A 21,725-nucleotide genomic window follows, 5' to 3' on the forward strand; every position below is an offset into this window, starting at 1 on the left:
GACATCATTCTTGTGGTATTCATGCCAAAAATGCGCAGCATTACTCCAGTCTTGAGGAACCAGCAGTCAGTGCAAATACAAGGACATTCTACAAAATAACAAAGTAGAGCTCTTCAGAAGTGTCAAAGTGATGAAAGATGAGGAAAACTGCCGTACTGCAGACAAATGGAGGGAATGCAGTGTTGTGTCCTACAGAGGATCCTGGGGCAGAAGAAAAGGCATTATATTTAAAAACTTGTAAAATTCAAAAAAGACTTAGAGTTACTAATACTGTATTAATGTTAATTTTCTGATCTTGATAATTATGATCATGTAAGGTGTTAATATAGGGAAAACTGGGTGAGAGATATAAGGGGACTCTACTATTTTTACAGCTTCTTTTAGCTATAAGTCTAAAATTAGTTCAAAATTCGTTCAAGGGGTGCCTGGGTGGCTCAGTCAGTTAAGTGTCCGACTTGATGTCAGTTCAAGTCATGATCTCAGAGATTGCTGGGCATGGAGCCTGCTTGGGATTCACTCTTCTCCCTCTGCCCCTGCCTCTCTCTCAAAAAAAAAAAAAAAAAAAAAAAATTAGTTCAAATAAAAGTTAAGTATTAAAGATGAAGACCCAGTAAAGGTATTGAAGTTTGATTTTTCTTGTTCCTCTAACAGGGTTAGAAAGAAACTTCTGGAACAGCGGGAAGAAACCATAACAATAGATCGGGTTTGCAGACAAGAAACATTTGCTTATGAGATGGTAAGAGTCTCATCTTTTTTTTTTTTCCCCATGAAACAGTGAAACACTCTGTCATTGGGTGTTAGTGATGACTGTAGGGTGGCTTTATATTGGATATGCTTAGCTGAAAACAAACTTAGAGAAACCTCATTGGGACTGGGAACTGGTAGGAGAAAAAGACCCAGAGAACTCAGGTGATCGGGGGCACCTGGGTGGCTCAGTCGGTTAAACGTCTGCCTTCGGCTCAGGTCATGATCCGCCATCGGGCTCCCTGCTCACTTGGGAGCCTGCTTCTCTCCTCGCTCCTGTGCTCTCTCTCACTATGTCTGCCTCTGTCTCAAATAAATAAATAAAAATCTTGAAGAAAAAATTCAAGTGATGGCACATTTGACTCTTTCAGATCTCTGCCTTTATTCTTGCATTTGTTTGTTTGTTTGACAGAGAAAGAGCACAAGCAGGGGGAGGAGCAGAGGGAGAGGGAGAAGTAAACTCCTTCCTGAGCAGGGAACCTGATGCGGGGCTCAATCCCAGGACCCTGGGATCATGACCCGAGCTTAACTGACTGAGCCACCCAAGCACCCCTTTATTTCTGCTTTTGGTTTGGTTTTGCTCTCTATATTAGGCTAAATTCATGCCTTTTCATCTCCCTATTGCTGGTACTTTTGTTCTGCTCCTGATTGTAGTTTAATCACATTCTTAATCCACCATCTCTTATGTAAACCCTCAGAAAAATTTAAGTTGATAAATAATGAGGAATTAAGTGTTAAGACATGATGGGTTCATTCAGTACATATTCTTGAAGACCTACTGTGTGTCAGATGGTGTGTTGGTCACTTGGTAGTACATAAAGGCATCTGTTTTCTCTCCCACTTATTTTTTATTGTGGTAAAATTCACATAACATAAAATTTACTATTTTAACCATTGTTAAATGTTCAGTTTAAGTGGCCAGTTTAAGTGGCATTAAGTACATTGACTGTGTTATGTACCCATCAGTATTTCCAGAACTTTTTCATCATCTCAGACAGAAATTCTGTACTGAGTAAATAACTCCCCATTTTCCTTTCCCTCAGCCCCTGGTAACCTTTATTCTACTTTCTGTCTCTATGAATTTGCCTGTTCTAGATACCTCATGTAAGTGGAATCATGCAATATTTGTTCTTTTGTGTTCAGCTTATTTTACTTAGTATAATGTTTTAAAGGTTTTATGTGTGACTGAATAATATTTCCTTGTATGGATGTACCACATTTTGTTTATCTGTTCATCTTCTGATGGCCATTTGGCTTATTTCCATTTTTTGGCTATTGTAAATAATGCTGCTGTGAACACCAGTATACAGGTATCTGTTTGAGTCCATTTTCAGTTCTTCTCAGTATATACCTGGGAGTGCAATTGCTCAGGCATATGGTGATCTAGGTTTAACATCTTGAGGAACTGTCAAACTTTCCCACAGCAGCTGGGTCATTTGACAGTCCCACCAGCAATGCACAAAGGTTCCAGTTTCTCCACGTCCTCTTCAACATTTGTTACTGTTTTTTGAGAATAGCCATCCTAGTGGGCATAAAATGGTATCTCATTATGATTTCAATTTGCATTTCCCAGATGGTAAGTGATGTTGAGCATCTTTTCATGTGCCTTTTGGCCATTTGAATGTCATCTTTGGAGAAATGTCTATTCAAGTCCTTTACTAGTTTTTTATTTAATTGGGTTGTCCCTTTGTTGAGTTGTAAGAGTTCTTTGTATATTCTGGATACTAGACCCTTACCATATGTGTGATTTTAAAATGTTTTCTCCCATCTACAGGTCATCTTTTCACTCCCTTGATAGTGTCCTCTGATGTACAAAAGTTTTAAAATTTGATTAAGTTCACTTTATCTTTTTGTTGTTGATGTCTGTGCTTTTGGTGTCGTACTTAAACTATCTGCAAATCCATTGTAGTAAGGAAGCTTTCCCCCATGTTTTCGTCTAAGAGTTTATAGTTTTAGCTGTTAGTTCAAGTCTTTGATCCATTTTGAGTTAATTTTTATACGTAAGGAAAAGGTATAACTTCATTCATTTGTATGTGGATATCCAGTTTTCCCAGCACCATTTGTTGAAGAATGGTGTGTTGAATGGTCTTGACACCTTCGTTAAAAGTCAGTTGACCATACAAGATTTATTTCTGAGTTCTCCATCCTATTCCATGAGTCTGTATGTCTGTCTTACCTTCATCCTAATCCTGTTTTGATTATTATAGCTTTGTGGTCATTTTTGAAATTGGGAAATGTGAGTCTTCCAATTTTAATTTTTTTCAGGATTGTTTTGGCTGTTTATGGTTCCTCGGAATTCCCTAGGGATTTTAGGAGGGTGGTTTTATTTCTGGGTCAAAAAAAAGAAACCCCATAGTGATTTTGATAGGGATTGAATTGACTCTGTATAAGATTTGGTAGTGTTGTCATTTGAACATCTTCTAATCCATGAACAAGCCTTGTCTTTAAATTTAAGTTGTCATTAATTTTGTTCAGTAACATTTTGTAGTTTTTAAGTGTAAAAGCCTTTGATTTCTTTCTTTTTTTTAAGATTTTTTTATTCTCTTAAAGTAATTTCTACACCCAACATGGGGCTTGAACTCACAACCCTGAGATCAAGAGTCACATGCTCTACCGACTGAGCCAGGCAGGCACCCCAAGTCTTTTCATTTCTGTTAAGTTTATTCCTAAGTATTTTATTCCTTTTGATGATATTTTAAATGGAATTATTTTCTTAATATCCTTTTTAAGTTGTACACTGCTGCTATATAGAAATATAACCAGTTTTTGTGTGTTGATTTTGTAGCCTGCAACTTTGGTAAATTTATTAGCTCTAATAGGTTTTTTGTGTGGATTCTTTAGGATTTTATACATAGAAGATCATGCCTGTCATCTGCAAACAAATAACTTTATCTCTTTCTAATTTGGTTGCTCATTCATTCTTTTTCCTTTATTCCTTTTTTAATCTCATTATTCTGGCTAGAATTTCTAGTACTATGTTGAACAGAAGTGGCAACAGTACACATCCTTATTGTTTTTCACCATTGAGTATGATTTTAGCTGTGGATTTTTCGTATATGTCCTTCATCATGTTGAAGAAGTGCCCTTCTGTTTCGAGTTTATTCAGTGCCTTTGTTGTGAAAAGGGATTGGATTTCCTCATATTTTTTCTGCATTTCAGTGAAATAATGATGTGGGTTTTTTCTATCCTCTGTTAGTGTGGTGTATTACATTGATTGATTTGCGTGTGTTGAACTACTCTTGCATCCTGAGGATAAACCCCGCTTGGCTGTGGTATATAATCCTTTTTATATGCTGCTGAATTTGGTTTGCTAGTATTTTGGTTTTAAAGATTATTTATTTATTTATTTGAGATAGAGCAAGAGAGAGCGAGAGCATGGGGGGAGGGGCAGAGGGAGAGGGAGAAGCAGGTTCTCCTCTGAGCAGGGAGCCCCAATGTGGGGCTTGATCCCAGGACTTTTGAGATCATGACCTGAGCTGAAGGCAGATGCTTAACCGACTGAGCCACCCAGGTGACCCGGTTTGCTAGTATTTTGTTAGGGAGTTTTGCATTTATATTCATAAATGATACTGGCCTGTAGTTTTCTTGTGGTGTCTTTGTCTGGCTTTGGTATCAGAGTATGTTGATCTCATAGAATGAGTTAAGAAGTAGTATTCCCTCTGGGGGCGTCTGCATGGTTGGGCAGTGCCTTCCAGTCAGGTCATGATCCCGGGGTCCTGGGATCGAGCCCTACATCGGGCTCCCTGCTCAGTAGGGAGTCTGCTTCCCCCCCCGCTCCCTAAATAAATAAAATCTTAAAAAACGTATTCCCTCAGGATGTCCGGCTGGCTCAGTTGGTAGAGCATGTGACTCTTGACTTCACTTTGGGCATAGAGCATACTTTTTAAAAAAAAAATATTCTCTCCAGACTTCTTGGAAGATGTTGGGGAGGATTGATGTAATTCTTTAGTGTAGTTCACCAGTGAAACCATTTAGTCCTGGGTCGGTTGGTCGGTATTTATTTATTTATTTATTTATGTGACAGAGACACAGTGAGAGAGGGAACACAAGCAGGGGGGAGTGGGAGAGGGAGAAGCAGGCTTCCTGCTGAGCAGGGAGCCCAATGTGGGACTTGATCCCATGACCCTGGGATCAGACCTGAGCAGAAGGCAGATGCTTAACGACTGAGCCACTCACGCGCCCCTTGAATTCGTTTTGATTGTTACCGTCCTTCTGCTAGTTTTGGGTTTAGTTTGCTCTTCTTTTTCCAGTTCCTTAGTGTATACAGTAAGGTTATTTACTTGAATTGTTCTTTTTTTAATGCAGATGTCTACAGCTGTTAAGTTTCCCTCTTTGTACTGCTTTTGCTGCATCCTGTAAGTTTCCATGTTCTGTTTTCGTTTTCATTTGTCTCAAGGTATTTTCTAATTTCCCTTGTGATTTCTTTTTTGACCCATTGGTCATTTAAGAGTGTGTTATTTAATATCCACTGAATTTTTAGTTTTGTTCCTATTACGATTTCTAGTTTTATTCAATTATAAACAGAAAATATACTTTAATTGATTTCGTACTTTCAAATTCATTAAGACTTGGTGGTCTATCTCAGAGAATTGTTCATGTGCACTTGAGAAGAATGTATTGTTGGATGGAGTGTTCTGTATATGTCAGTGAGATCTCATTGGTTTGTAGTGTTACTTCCTTATTAATTTTCTGTGTGGTTATTCTACTCATTATTGGAAGTGGGGTATTGAAGTTTCCACCTATTATCATAGAACAATGTATTTCTCCCTTCAGTTCTGTCAGTTTTGCTTCATATATTTTGGCATTCTGTTGTTAGCTACGTATGTATATAATTACTGTATCTTTTTGGATTGCATATTTTATCAATATACAGTGTCCTCCTTTGTCTCCTGTAACCTTTTTTTACTTAAAGTCCGTTTTATCTGACAATAATATAGCTTTCATTTGGTTACTATTTGTGTGGAATACCTTTTTCCATTTTTTCACTTCCAACCTCTTTGTGTCTTCACGTCTAAAGTGAGTCTCTTACAGAGAGTGTATAGATGATGAAATATTTTTTTTTTTTTAAAGATTTTTTATTTATTTGACAGAGAGAGACATAGCGAGAGAGATAACACAAGCAAGGGGAGTGGGAGAGGGAGAAGCAGGCTTCCCGCGGAGCAGGGAGCCCGACGCGGGGCTCGATCCCAGGACCCTGGGACCATGACCTGAGCCGAAGGCAGACGCTTAACGACTGAGCCACACAGGCGCCCCGATGATGAAATATTTTTAATCCATTCTGCCAATCTTTGCCTTTTTAATGGGAAAGTCTAGCCCACCTGTATTAAAGTAATTACTTTATTTCTGCCATTTAGGTATCTGTATGCCATACCTATCTTTTGTTCCTTGGTTCCTCTATTATTGTCTTTTTTGGTATTTAGTTGAATTTTTACGGTGTATTTTGTTTTCCTTCTTTCCATATGTATGTGTTTTACTTATTTTCGTAGTGGTTACCTTGTGGATTACAATTACCATCTTAAAACTATAACAACCTAATCTTAATAATACCAACTTTGTTTCAGTAGTACCTTCAAGGACAGCTAACTCTGCTTTTATACATCTCTGTCCCTCTCCCTTGATGTCGTTATTGTCTCATCATCTCTTTATGTGTCTGTTAACATAAATTTATAAATACTGTTTTATGCATTTGCTTTTGAGAAAAAAGTTATAAACTAAAAGTGGAATAGCTTTGGCTTTTATATTTGCCTATGTAGTTACCATTACCAGTGTTCTTTATTTCTTCTTACGGATTCAAGTTACTGTCTAGTGTCTTCTCATTTCATCCTGAAGAACTCTCTTTAGCATTTCTTATACAAAGCCTACCGGTAATGAACTCTCCCCCCTCTTTTTTTATCTGAAAATGCCTTAATTTCTTTTTCATTCCTGAAGGATAGTTTTGCCAGGCATAGAATTCTTGGTTAATGGTGTTTTTTTTCGTTCATGACTTCAAATACGTTGTCCTACTCCCAGCTCACTGAATGCATTTAAAACAGTTGATTTAACATCTTTGACAAGTAACTTCTGTATCTGGGCTTCCTCGGGAGGGTGGCTTTTGTCAGATTTCTTTTTTTTCTTGTGAATGTGACATATTTTCTTGTTTCTTTGTGTGCTTTATGTTTTTATTGAGAACAGCAAATCTGTACTGGACATTCTGAGTAAATTTTTTTACTTGTTGATTGTTGGAGCTGTGTGTACTCCTTATTGTGTATGGTTATGGATATTTCTGTTTTATTATCTCTATGGACAGCCAAGAGTTCAGGATTTCCTTAAATGTCTGCCTCCACAAATTTAAAAAAAAGAAAAGGCCCTGTTTCTAAATTTCCCAGTAGCTGCTGCTGTGGGAGCCACTGCTACCAGGAGACCAAAACCCAGGCAGGTGTCTGCACCGGGTCATCAGGACATTACCAGAGCAACCAAAACCCCCAGTTTTGGGAGAACAAGGTCGCCATTGCTTGTCATGGCATCAGCCATCTATTCAGGAACATAGGCCCCTATTTCCACATCTGCAGTGGGGCTGAGGAATGGGGGGTGGCAGTTGGTTTGCACTCTGTGCTTACTAATGAAAGATTATCCTTTCATCAAACACTTTCCTAGTCGATGTAACTGACTGATCAGGTTCCAGAATTCCAAAATAGTTGGTTCCGATCTCTCTTTCCATCCTGCTGGTTGCTTTGGTGGAGGGACTGGAGGGACTGATCCCTAGAGCTGCCTACTATGCCATTTTGCGTATTGTCACTCCCTCTTACTTTTGCACTTGTACTTCTTAACTAGTCTGCTCTGGGGGCTTTTATTTTATAGTTATTGTGCACACATAATAGAAGTGTGAGGTATTACAGATGTGAGAATGTTGTAAAAAGCAAGACTGTGTTGGTTTTAGAGCCAAACTGATCTGCATCCAGACTTGCTGATTTACCTTGGGTAAATCTGAACCTCTGTGCATCTGTCAAATAGCTCTTGTAATAATGTGAGAGGAGGTATGTACAAGTGTTATGAGCAACTGTAAATGCCAGTGTTATACCAGCATTAGTTGATATTCCTGTTTTATCATCAGTTGCTAAGCATTTAGTGCCAACCATTATTAGATACTGTATGTACACGTTCCCAGCAATAGTTCTGTAAAATGAGTATTTTCTGTTTGTTTGTTTTTTTTTTTTTTACAGAAGATGAAACTAAAGCTTAAGAGAGGTTTTAACAATTTTCTTAAAGCAAAATTAGGAGTCAAAGCCGGGGCTGCCTGACTCTAGGCCTTGCTTACAGCTGTTGTTCCACTGCCTCTTTGCTGAGTCACACTGTGGTTTTAAGGTCTCCTACTTGTTTTTCTCCTTCAGGAGTCACATGCCATAGGAAAAAAGCCTGAAAATCCCGCAGACATGATTGAAGAAGGGGAGCTTATTCTATCTGTGAATATCTTATACCCTGTTATATTTCATAAGGTCAGTAGTAAAACCTTTTGAATTTCACAGATAATACGGGTGACTTTTGTCAAAGGGTTTAATAATTTGAATAGTCACAACCTTTAGGGTTCAAAATAAATGCAAACATACACTGTTTTATGTAACAGTTATAATATTGGAATTTATTTGTAATTGCTGCACTGGAAGCAACTGAAAGTATATGTAAATCCACAGTGATTGTAATTATGTGAATTCTTGGGTTTGTTTCTTAGGTGTTTTTTGTTTGTTTGTTTGTTTTTTACAGAATAGGTGACTGGTAAAGGAGTAGGGTACCCTTTGTTCACCAATTCAGAATACTTGGGAAGCTGTCAAAACTAACTAAAAACAGCTCTTCTTTGATGAAAATGCAGAAAGTTAACAGGAGTATTCAGAAATTTCTTAGAGGTCTCTGATAAAAAGAATTCTACCGTAGCCCCTAGTGTGTATGTTCTTGATTCCCCAAATAGATGTCACAAACTTTGATAAGGTTTAATTGAAATATTACTATACATGAATTGCACTTGTGAATAGTCAATAATGAAGCAGCTGGGATATAGTTAGTACTAATTACCTTGTTTGATTAAGATCTGAAATTACCAGTCAAACCAAACTAATAAAACGGAACCTCTGGGTCTATAACATGAGAGTAGTGTATAGATTGTTTGGAGGAAATTTTAAAACACACTGCTGCTGGGGCATCTGGGTGGCTCAGTCAGTGTAGATCATCCAATTCTTGATCTCAGGTCTTGATCTCAGGGTTATGAGTTCAAGCCCTGGGTTGGACATGGAGCCTACTTAAAATAATAATAATAAATAAAACAGTGCTGCTAGATGAAGTTATATTCCAAAGGTTCTTGGTAATTTCATTTTAGTAGCATCTTTATTATAAACTTTAGCTTATTTTGTTTCTTTAAAGATTTTATTTATTTAACAGAGAAAGAGAGAAAGAGGACAGGCAGGGGGAGCGGCAGGCAGAGTGAGAAGCAGGCTCCCCGCCAAGCAGGGAGCCTGATGTGGGGCTCGATCCCAGGACCCTGGGATCACAACCCAAGCCGAAGGCAGGCACCTAATGACTGAGCCACCCAGGCACCCCATAAACTTTAGCTTAAACTTAAGAAAGTTCTGTTGCCAAGTGTCTTAGTCCTTTGTGGCCGCTGTAAGAAAATACCGCTGATCGAGTGGCTTATAACCAGCAGTTTGTCCCAGTTCTGGATGTTGGGAGTTCAAGCTTGGGGCTAGCACAGGCAGGTGAGGCCCTCTTCCAGGTCACAGGCCTCTCAGGTGTCCGAAGGAGCGAGGCTTTCTGTGGGATCTTTTATAAGAGCGCTGACCCCATTCATGAGGCTCAGCCTGCACCACCTCATCACCCCCCCCCCCCAGAGACCCAGCCTCCGAACACTATCACTTGGGCGGTAGGGTTGCAGTATCTGAATTTGGGGTGGACAAAGACATTCAGATCATAACACAAGTGTCTCAGTTGTCTGTGGGATTCTAAGTTATGGAGGTGGCCGAGCGACTATACTAGGGGCCAGTGCCATTGAGAGATGTTAATTACTTACATTTCCTGAGAGGAGCAAGTCGACCACAGCCGCAGGGCCACAGAGGAAAGCACCAGTGACAGTTGGGCACGAGAAGGAGTGAGGAGAAGCCAAAGGCCACAGCCTTTATTGAGGTTTCCATGGGCAGGGCGAATGGTTCGGACTTGGCTAGGTTGAGTAATTCCAGCGGGTTCGGGGGTCTAGGGACTGTCCCTAGTTGTCCACTACCTGACCTTACATTGATTTAGGACGAGCAAATACTGGCTTGGTGTGTGAGAATGAGAACAAGGAAGTGGCTTCAGAGACCACGCTCTGGATCACGGGGGAGATGTAAACAGTTCTGGCCATTAACTTGGCCCTGTTATTAATGGATGCCAGATGGACAAATACAGAATCTAAGAAAACACAGAACACTAAGTTATGGGGATAACTTTAAATTCAGAAAACCAGTAACTTCATCTAGATCTGGTCAGGACAGGATGTACAGTTTAATTGCTTCGTCTCTAAGTGGACACTTACTTATTTACGATTTGAATTTTAGCACAAAGAACACAAACCATACCAGACAATGCTGGTGTTGGGCAGTCAGAAGCTCACGGAACTGAGAGATTCAATTTGCTGTGTCAGTGACCTCCAGATCGGTGGGGAATTCAGCAACACTCCTGATCAAGCTCCTGAGCACATAAGCAAAGTAAGGTGTTGTGTTTTCTTTTTTTTCTTACCCCTCATAAAACAAGAAGAAATAATAATAGTAATAACAATAATAATAAGCTAAATAAGTAGTGATTACTCTAGCAGACTACTCTACTCTAGCAGACTCATAAATGTTCCAGTAAATCCTTTCTTCTTTTATGCCATTCCATCAAGTTTATCTCTTCCCTTCTTTTTATCATCAAGACATTTTCAGGGGCGCCTGGGTGGCTCAGTCGTTAAGCGTCTGCCTTTGGCTCAGCTCATGATCCCAGGGTTCTGGGATCCAGCCCCGCATTGGGCTCTCTGGTCAGCGGGGAGTCTGCTTCTCCCTCTCCCTCTATGCTCTCTCTCTCTCTCTCAAATAAATAAATAAAATCTTAAAAAAAAAAAAAAAAGACATTTTTCAAAGATGAGGCTGTGCTCAGTTTTGATTTTATATCTCCCCTTCAGTTCTCAACCATTCTATTAGTATATACTCTTCCTTTTAAGGTCATAGTTGCCACCTAATTGTCTAATCTCTTCTCCATGTTCATACAACTTGACCTCACTAGCATTTGAATTTGCTGTTCACTGTCTCCTCTTTCAAACTCTGAGTTTCCATCTGTCCTAACTGCCCCCAGCAAAGGGTGGGCGTCCACCTGAGAGCCTCACTGCCCATAGAAGGTCCTGTCATTCAAGGCGCAGTACCAAGCAGGGACACAGAGAGCATCTGATGTTGGTCCTTGCAGCTGTTTCCCATGGAGTTGCTCTCAGAAGGACAGAGAAGTTTACATATCCATTGGATAAAGATAGAAAGGGGCAAAGTGGTAGACTGGCCGCCCACAAAGTTTTCCGAAGGGATTGCTTGCCCAGTAAAGTAGTAGGGTCTTGATCCCTCTGTATTTCATGGTAGGGCAGACTTGAGCTAATTCTGTTACTCGGTACACCTCTGGTAGAAGACGTCAGGTTTACTGGCCCACTTAAAAGGGGCGGCCTCTCCGGTAGATCAGGAAAGGATATTCGGGTCAACTAGAATGGAGAGGGCTTGGGTGAGAACCACCACAGTCACTATTTTGCTGGTTCCTGTGCCACCAACCACATAACTATTGCTAGCATATAGGCTTCAGGGCGCTTAGGTGGCTTAGTTGGTTAAGCGTCTGCCTTCGGCTCGGTTCATGATCCTGGAGTCCTGGGATCGAGCCCCACATCAGGCTCCCTGCTCCGCAAGAAGCCTGCTTTCCCTCTCCCACTCCCCCGGCTTGTGTTCCCTCTCTCGCTGTCTCTCTCCCTCTCAAATAAATAAAATAAATAAAAAAACCATAGACTTCATTTTGGCAGTTCTTATGAATCCTCCCAGTCTTTCCTCCATTTTCATGGTTTTAAGTGTACTCAAATCTTTGTTAGTGTCTCTCGCCGCGTTCTCTCCTGATTTCCACATCATTGTTTTGACTGCCTCCTGGACATTTCCATTTAGCTTCAGTGCTGCCTGGCATTTTATTCGAATTTCTATAGTCGATTCACTCTGCCCCTTTTCAGGGGAACTGTGTGATTCATTCTGAAACTGCCTACATCTCATGGCTTACCATCAGTGGAAAACCCTTGCTGTTTGTTTCATGGAGAAGATAAAGTTACCAGAAGAGAACTTCCCATCACCTCTCACCTCCATATAGCCATCTGCCCGTGTACCCTGCCCTCCCACGCGGGACAGTGGCTGGACTAAAGCTGCTGCCACCTGAGGCCAGGCTGCCTGCCCATGGGATCCCATGTCCTCACCGTGCTTGGCCTCACATCACGGTTCCTTCCATTCTGCCAGCTCACCCTTCATTGCAGACGCGCTGTGGTAGCTCCCTTCCTAAAACCTTGTCTCGACCATGCATCTTCCCCTAGCCACCACTCAGAGTGAATAACAGCAAGTAGGAACAATAATAGTCAATAATAGCCCCTAAATTCATTGTTTCTCTTTTTCTGCCGTCACCTTGTCTTACACTCAACGTTTATTCCCAGCACTCCTGGAAAATCACTTTTCTTGATGGCACCATAGACTTGGTTCTCACCTTTTCTGACCACTCATCGGCACGTCACACCTTTGAATCTTCCTCCTTCCTTGCAACGTTTTCTTTACTTAGCTTTTAGGACATTACATCCACCCGATATTCTTTCTGTCCGACTGACTTTTAATTAATTCCTTTGCTGGATGCTTCTCATTTTCCTGACTTGTATTGTAAAGCCCTGGGTGTCAGTCCTTCAGACCTTCCCTCTATATCCTCCCTAGGTGATCTTACCCAGATTCATAGCTATCAATACTGGGACTTCCAAAATTATATCTCCAATCTCAGCATCTTCTCTGACCTCCAGACTTCTATATCCAGCAGTCTCCTTGACAGTTTTTTTATTTAAGTAATGTCTAACCCAACGTGGGGCTGTAACTTACAGCCCTGAGATCAAGAGCTCGCATGCTCTTCGAACTGAGCCAGCCAGGTGCCCCATCTTTGACAGTTTTTATTTTTTTATTTTACTTTTTTTAAAGGATTTGTTTATTTATTTGACAGAGAGAGAGAGAGAGCACAAGCAGGGTGAGGGGGAGAGGGAGAAGCAAGCCCCCCACCAAGCAGGGAGCCCGATGTGGGGCTCGATCCCAGAGCCCTGGGATCATGACCTGAGCCGAAGGCAGACACTTAACCGACTGAGCCACCCAGGCGCCCCGACAGTTTTTATTGGATGTCTAATAGCCATCTCAAACTTAATCTGTTCAAAAGCAGACTCTACATCTCCACCTCATTTTATGCCCTCCCCAGTGTTCCTATCTCAGTAAATATGCCTGTTCTGCATCTGGTTACTTGGGCTAAAAACCTGGGAGTCCTCCTTGTCTCCTTTTCCTCCCACATTGAAGGCATCAGCAAGAGCTTTGGCTCTACTTTGAAAATACATTTAGGCTTTGCCCCGCTCTTGCTTTCTCTGTCTCTAAGAAAAATAAAAAATAAATCTTTAAAAAAAAATTAAAAAATAGTCTTCAAAAATAAAAAGAAGTTGATCCTGTCCTTCTCCAGTTTAAAAATCTAAGTGGAGCTCTGTAGGCTGACATATAAGGCCTTTTGTAACGATGATTCCCAAGTTAACTTTCCATACTATCCACCCCCTACTTCTGCACCTTATGCTTCAGCCACAGATAATTTATGTTGCTCAAGCATAACACTTTTTCATGCCTCCGAATGTCTGAACATGGTAGGAAGCCCTTTCCCTCCCTCCATCCATCTGGTTCATATTCATATTTCCAAACCCAGCTTTAAACTCACTTATTACATAAAATTTTTCCTGACAGTCCTCTCTTTGCCACCCTGGGACCATTTCGTCTGGCTATTATAGTGCCTATAATAATCGGCTGGTGCTATTTGATAACGTCTCTCCGCCCCACAGGGCGAGCAGTGTTCTAGTCCTTTTGGTGATTGGCAAGGAGACCAGTGTCCTATGACTCACATAGATTTCACTTAGTTTTCTAGTTATACCAAAAATGGTTTTAAGATAATTGGTTTCTTCAGGTTTGGCATCTCGCTGCTCTTGGAAATAAACATTAGATTAAAGAGAAACAAATGGAATTTCAAGGCTGTGTGCAGACCAGGAAATAAAAATTTATCTTTTAAAGGAGAAGCAGGAGTCTTCTGCCATTTCTCTACCCTACCAAAAAAAAAGAAGTGTAATTACAAAGTTTTTATAAATTCACTTTAATAAGCAAAATCTGAATTCACTCTGATGGCAATCATGTTTTCACGGCTCAAGGCAGTTGGGAATGAATCTCAGTGCCAGGAACCCCGGAGAGGGTTTTTAACCGGGCATAGCTAGTTCGTTGTGTTTGTACATCAGTGCTGATGCGTTCAGCAGCTTTCTAAGCCAGGGGTTGGATGACCCATCGTCCTATTTTAAATCCTTAACACACGTGCAGTTGTATTGTTTCTGCCTCTTCCGTCTCTTTATTAAAATAGTATCCTCTGGGGGCACCTGGGTGGCTCAGTTGGTTAATTAAGCGTCTGCCTTCGGCTCAGGTCATGATCGCAGGGTCCTGGGATCGAGCCCAGCATTGGGCTCCCTGCTTGGTGGGGGGCCTGCTTCTCTCTCTGCCTGCCACTCCCCCTGCTTGTGCTCTCTCTCTCTGACAAATAAATAAATAGAATCTTAAAAAAAAATAATATCCTCGGATTATTGAGCACTTACCATGTGCTAGACAGAAGTACGCTTTGGACAGAATTATCACCGTTTAAAGATACGAAGAAGTTGGGTTAGAGCGCTGTCATGCGTTGCCCATGTTTGGTAAGCAGAGTGGAGGCTGCATTCAGACCGTTGTCAACTTGCCTTCCAAGCCCCACATTCTTGTTTGCCGTGTTGGCATGATGCCAGGCGTGAGGTGAGGGTCTTTCCCTGCCTTTTTGTTTCCTTGCTGAATAGGCAGCAAGTGAAAACTCGAGCTGTGCTGAGAGTCGCAGCAGCTTCTAAACACATGGCCTCTGGAATCTCTGCTAACATTTGTCTGACCTATGGAAAGATTTTTATTTCACTGATTGGCATTTGTATTTTATGGTTTGGTTTTCTTTTTAATTTTTGCTTTGGAATTTTTTTTTCCCTGTTTATCTGAGTCCTCGTCTTTCTTGATGAGTCTGGTCCCTTGGAAAATTCTGACCATACACACAAGAAATAGTATGAGTCCTTATGTATCCATTACCCACCTTCACCAATTCTCAGCATTTTGCCAAATTATTATTTTTTTAAGATTTTATTTATTTATTTGACAGTGAGAGAGGGAACACAAGCAGGCAGAATGGGAGAAGGAGAAGCAGGCTTCCCGCTGAGCAGGGAGCCTGATGTGGGGCTTGATCCCAGGACCCTGAGATCATGACCTGAGCTGAAGGCAGACGCTTAACCGACTGAGCCACCCAGGCGCCCCTTGCCAAATTATTTTATCTGTTCACCTCATGCCATTGTCAAACTTAACAAAATTGAGAATTGGTCTGTAAGTTAATAATGCTTTTTTGGACAGATACTTGGCATGTATTCCACTGGTAATCATGGGAAAAAAATCAGTGAGTTGCGGTTCTTGTAGCTGAGGAAAGGAGAATCTTTATTTCAACCAATAAGCAAGAATTTTGAATATTAACTTAGATGATTTTAGTATGTGAGAAGACTGGGAGCATTGAGCCAGTATATTTCAATCTATTTTAAAGATTTTATTTATTTATTTGACAGAGAGAGACACAGCGAGAGAGGGAACACAAGCAGGGGGAGTGGGCGAGGGAGAAGCAGGCTCCCCGCGGAGCAGGGAGCCGGATGCGGGGTTCGATCCAGGGACTCCAGGATCATGACCTGAGCCGAAGGCAGTCGCTTAACCAACTGAGCCACCCAGGCGCCCTATTTCTGAAATTCTAATATAGCTGATTTGAATGTTAACAAGAGAACAAACTACTGATGCCTAAAATTATATCTAAATGACTTTGTTCACATGATCCTGTTAGTTCTCGATAGTTACTTTGTTTATAAAGTGGAAATAGTACCAGTAGACTCTGGGGCTGCATTAGGTACATAACAGAAGTAACTTCTTACGCTAGGTTTTCCATTTTGGTTGACAGTCCTCCCCTCCCCAGAGTTGGTCAACTCAAGTAGCTGACAAAATAGGGAAACTAGTAGTGAGGATCTCTGGTTGCCACTGAAAATCAAAATTACCTGGTTTTGAGATTGCTCACATCTTCTGTTCTATTTGTATACTGACACAAGGAAAAGTTATTAATGGATGACTTCGGATTTAGATGCAAAACAGTACCCCTTCTAAATAATTATGCCAACCAAAAGCATTAAGTTGCCTAAATCACCTCAAGTTCTGTAGAAGCATTTTTTTTAAAAAAGATTTTATTTATTTATTTGACACAAAGACAGATGGCGAGAGCAGAAACACAAGCAGGGGGAGTGGGAGAGGGAGAAGCAGGCTTCCCGCCGAGCAGGGAGCCCGATGCGGAGCTCGATCCCAGGACCCTGGGATCATGACCCGAGCCGAAGGCAGACGCTTAACGGCTGAGCCACCCAGGCGCCCTGTAGAAGAATTTTGTAATGAAAAAATGAGACTTTTGTTTTTATTTCCAAAATAAGGCAGTATTCTTTCAGAACCTTTATTTTAGATCCTAGCTTACCTCTTTGAGTGTCCAGAAGTATATTTAGTGGCAGTGTTTGTGTTAATGGCAGCTAGATATGGCGTTCTGGTACATGTTATCCTTTTGTCTCTACAGGTACCTGGGAAGGAGGTAATCCTTTACTCCTATGTTACACGAAGAAACAGGGTCAGGGGAATTGAGGGACGGCCCAACGGGAAACAGCACGGCTAGTCTCATAGGGGTGTCTGACGCCATTGCCCGATAATAAGGAAATGAGGGAATGAAGAAAGAGAAATAGAAGCTGCGAAGGAGATACATTTGGTTATTTTAGAGTAAGATGTTTTTAATACCTGAAACTTACATATGTTTCATAGTTCATAAAGTGCTTTGGGGTTTTACAGTCCTGTAAGATAGTGTGACAGATACACAGGTGAGGAACCCAAAGTCTGAGGAGTACTTATATATAGATTAAGGAAAAGAACACAGGTCTTCTGACTCTCCCCCAGGGGTCTGATTGTAAGGATATTGTGAAGAGCAAGTCTAACAGAGTGCTTCTCAGCACTGCTTGCCCATTTGAATCTCCTGGGGAGCTTGGGGAAACATTAGTGCCTGGGCCACATCCTGAGAGATTCTCATTCAGTGGCTCTGAGGTGAGACTTGGTCTTTTGGTGTTTCTAGGATTCTGTTATGCAGTGAGGATCAAGAGACACCCCTCTGGAAAGTCTGGTAGGCTGAAAGTTAAGAAACCTGACGATGGTTCAGACCAGTTGTGTGACTACTCTGGTCCTCTGGGGCAAGACTGCTTGAGTAAGGGGACGCCTGGGTGGCTCAGTCGTTAAGCGTCTGTCTTCGGCTGAGGTCATGATCCCAAAGTCCTGGGATCGAGTCACACATCGGGCTCCCTGCTCAGCGGGGAGCCTGCTTCTCCCTCTGCCCTTCACCTGCTCATGCTCTCTGTCTCTCAAATAAATAAAATCTTAAAAAAGAAAAAAGGACTGCTTGAGTAAGAATAGATACCAAATTCTGCCTAAGAATTATTGAAAATTTGAAGGGAGAATTTTTATAAAAGTACACTGAGGGCACCTGGATGGCGCAGTTGGTTGAGCATCCTAATCTTGGTTTCAGATAGTGATCTCAGAGCCGTGGGATCGAGCCCAGCATTGGTCTCCACGCTCAGTGTGGAGCCTGTTGGAGAGTCTCTCTCCTTCTGCCCCTCCCGCTTGTGCTCTCTCTCAAATAAATAATCTTTAAAAAAAAGTACACTGAGGGATACCTGGGTAGCTCACCTGGTTAGGTGTCTGCCTTCACCTCCGGTCATGATCCCAGGGTTCTGGGATCAAGCCCCACATCGGGCTCCCTGCTCAGGAGGGACTTCTGCTTCTCCCTCTCCCTGCTCATGCTCTCTCTCGCTATCTCTGTTTCTCTCTCAAATAAATAATCTTTTTTTAAAAAAAGGTATGCTGAAAATATTAAAAAATAACAGAAAAACATAACTCTGTAATCACCTATCGCTGGGGAAATATCAGATGTGACTTTTGGTTTTTACTTCTAGTATCCAAAAGAACTCACTGCTGTGTATTCATATAATAATATAATATTATTTCATTTCTAATTAGGTTCCTTTCACAAGTCTCAGAATACATGAATTTAAATCAGACCTAGTGATTAAAACAGCAATAGGATAACATTGAAAATGGCAGCAAGGATCAGATGTTTACACTTTCATCCCTGGTAAATAGCATAATACTTGTCACAGAGGAGGTTCCCATTAAATAGTAAACAAATTAATGAGCTGAGCATATTTTGTGAGGTTCCATAAAGTTACTGTAAAGCATATTAGTGTGGTTTTATGAGCTATAGATTCTGAATTGGTAGCAATTTCCTAATTACTAATAGAGGACTCTCTTTCAATGCTATCTATTTCCTTATAGGACCTGTACAAATCAGCCTTCTTTTATTTTGAAGGGACATTTTACAATGATAAAAGATACCCCGAGTGCAGAGATTTGAGCAGGTACAGTTTTCAAAAATCTTCTCAGTTTTTCCTGTTTCTAGTTCTTGAAATAGTGAGATCTCCACAAATCCTATTACTGGTCTGTTAAGGGTCTTTGCTAAGGAATTGTTTTATTTGTTTTGGGGTCAGAAATACCAGTTTTTAAAATATATTCAGTTATTTCATCTGGTTGGCCTAGGTATTATTAAGTTAATCAAAATTTTTACTTCAGAAAGAAAATTTTCCTATCAAAGACCTACAGACTATTTCAAAATCTTTGTGTTATCTACTGTCTTAGCAATTCCAGCAGATCTTGGGGCACTTGGCTGGCTCAGTCAGTAGCGACTCTCGATCTCGGGGGTCGTGAGCTTGAGCCCCATGTTGGGTGTGGAGCCTACTTTAAAAAAAAAAAAAGAAAATTCTAGCAGATCTTGTATTGAGCCATAGATACGTCTAAGAAACTTTAAATCCCACTTAAACACGTTATTAGTCTCTTTCATATTTAGGTGATAGCAGTACATTAATCTTACTGTTTTTTCTGCTTGTCCGGTATATACTGTTGTTTGCCCTAGATGAGTATGTTAAATATACGGTTAAGTATATAACATGAAAAATCTATAGCTCATAGTCATGTTCATTAGCCCATACTTCTATCAGTGTCTTAGCAACTCGAATATATATGTGTATTGTTTCTGAGTGTTTATATACATTCTCTTCCATTTTAGCCATTTGTATCTGTATTCTAATGTAGCAGTTCTCAAACTTGCTGCTTTCAGCATTCCTTTATACTATAATTGAGGAGTCTAAAGAACTTTATGATTATGTGGGCTTTAGCTATCAGTATTTACCATATTAGAAGTTGAAACTAAGAAATATTTTAAATATTAACCAATTTAATCCCATTACATGTTAACATTAATAATTTTGGGGAAAAAAATAACTTTTCCAGAACAGAATGAGGCGAATGTCATTGTTCTACATTTTCCATTCAGTCTGAAGTGTTAAAACACATCATGTAGCCTTTAGAATACTGGTCATTTATGAGAGAATAGGAGTTGAAAAGGGCAAATGACATTTAATCACAAAGATCACCTTGACTTCCAGAACCACACTTTGAGAACTGTTTCTCTAATGGATAAAGACACATTCAGAGTTCTTAGTTTCTACCTGTGTCAGCCACTAAGATGGTCTCCTCAAGGTGGCAACTGTCCAGTTACATTGAGTGATACTTGCAGTCACAAACCGTTTTCTGTCATTTTTAGGTTTTTGTGGCATAACGAACTACCCTTGTCTTTCCCCCCTCCCTTCAGAACTATCATTGAATGGTCAGAGTCCCATGACAGAGGCTACGGAAAATTTCAGACCGCTAAAATGGAAGATTTCACCTTCAACGACCTGTATATTAAACTGGGTTTTCCTTACTTATATTGTCACCAGGGAGACTGTGAGCACGTTGTTGTCATTACTGACATAAGGTAAGTGGCAGCACTCAGAACATGGTATTTGTTCTGTTTTCCTTTTCTTTATTTCACAGTATAAAAGCACAGGCAGTTTTTTTTTTGTTTTCAATTAGAGGAATAAAAGTAGTCCCTGCAGCTTGGCTTGGGAGCGGCAAAATCATGTTAGCTTTCCACGGACTGACCAACTCTCCATCCGTTTATATTCTGTCTTTATTTGGGGGAGTATCTATAATAGAAATACTTTATTAGAGGGTTAAAAATCTGTAAATAAGTGTCTCCATTTGTAGATCAGGCAGGCAGTAGCCATCCGCTTTGGAGATCACTTTGTATATCTTATCATGCCTTTGCTTAGCCAGTTTGCAACTATGTATCTAGGTTTCTTGTCTCTTTGCCAGAATTTTAAGGAGATCAAAGGGAACTGGGGGAAGAGAAGGGTAATTCTAGTATTTGACAAATGTGAAGTCTTAATGCTTTCATCAAGTATAAAGTGAGAAGGACTAGTTTAAAATAAGATTTTGTTATAATTTTGTATAGCTTGGGTGTCTTTCTCATAAGGCTCTTCCTTATTTAGGAAATCTCAATTTGTGAAGGATCAATATATAGGAATAAGCCCTATTCCATCCCTGCTTTAATTCCGAGAGACCATTTTTATGTTTGATGGAGTTTTTTTTATACACCCAGGCTTTTTATTATACCAGTAGTAGGAACTGATGCCTTCGGAAAGTCCCTGCCTCCACTTTTCTTGGATCTTAGTGACCAGTCTCCAAAATTCTGCCTGGCATGCACTTATTCTCAGGAGGTTTCCCAAGGAAGGACTTCACACTTACTGCTTAGGAAACCTTGAAATAGAAAAACATGAATGCAGGGGCGCCTGGGTGGCTCAGTCGGTTAAGCGTCTGCCTTCGGCTCAGGTCATGATCCCAGGGTCCTGGGATTGAGCCCTCAGTCGGGTTCCTTGCTTAACAGGGAGTCTGCTTCTCCCTCTGCCAACTGCTGTCCCTGCTTGTGCTCTCTTTCTCTGACAAATAAATAAAATCTTAAAAAAAAAAGAAAAGAAAAAAAACCATGACTGCAAAGCAGAAGAGAGAATGCTGGTAAAGGGAAATCCCAGCATGATGGCCATCTAGGCGATTCGTCCCGAGACAGGAGCACAGCAGAGAACTCAGGAAGATGTCTAGAACTGCCAGGCGTCCCGCTGGTGCATAAACACTCGGAGAGCATGCTTCTCATTCTGTCGGGAAGTACAGAACTAAATTAGCGACAGGTACACACTGCAACCTAAGCAGATGTGAACCTGAGAGAAGTCGTTAGCTGGCAGCTTCTGGCTCGTAGCTAAAAAACCGTGTGTTACACAGTAAAAGGAATCTGCAGTCAGTTGTGGAGTTGAGGTGTAAGTAGTAATATTAATTTGGCATCATGTAAACATTAAATATTTAATCAAAGTTATTTTGGTTCTGTAGATGGATGTTGAGGTAAATTTATTTTTTTTTAGTTTTTTTTTTTTAAAGATTTATTTATTAGAGAGAGAGAGCACATGAGAGGGGGGAGGGTCAGAGGGAGAAGCAGACTCCCTGCTGAGCAGGGAGCCCGATGCGGGACTACATCCTGGGACTCGAGGATCATGACCTGAGCCGAAGGCAGTCGCTTAACCAACTGAGCCACCCAGGTGCCCCTTGAGGAGGTAAATTTAAAAGAAACAGTTAAGTACGCGAAACAGT

General features: G+C 40.8%; 1 protein-coding gene across 2 annotated transcripts in view; it reads left to right on the plus strand.

The window, feature by feature from the left end:
* Nucleotides 1-21,725, plus strand: part of SNAPC3 (small nuclear RNA activating complex polypeptide 3) — a 42,887-nt gene that overhangs the window by 15,861 nt on the left and 5,301 nt on the right. For both annotated transcript variants that reach the window (XM_078061215.1, XM_078061216.1), the window contains exons 3-7: nucleotides 652-736; nucleotides 8,112-8,216; nucleotides 10,296-10,445; nucleotides 18,486-18,568; nucleotides 19,858-20,022. In XM_078061215.1, coding sequence (XP_077917341.1) covers nucleotides 652-736; nucleotides 8,112-8,216; nucleotides 10,296-10,445; nucleotides 18,486-18,568; nucleotides 19,858-20,022 — 588 coding nt within the window. The remainder of the gene's footprint in view (nucleotides 1-651; nucleotides 737-8,111; nucleotides 8,217-10,295; nucleotides 10,446-18,485; nucleotides 18,569-19,857; nucleotides 20,023-21,725) is intronic.

Source organism: Halichoerus grypus, chromosome 14 (assembly GCF_964656455.1).
Source record: "Halichoerus grypus chromosome 14, mHalGry1.hap1.1, whole genome shotgun sequence".
In the NCBI taxonomy this organism is placed as follows: domain Eukaryota; kingdom Metazoa; phylum Chordata; class Mammalia; order Carnivora; family Phocidae; genus Halichoerus; species Halichoerus grypus.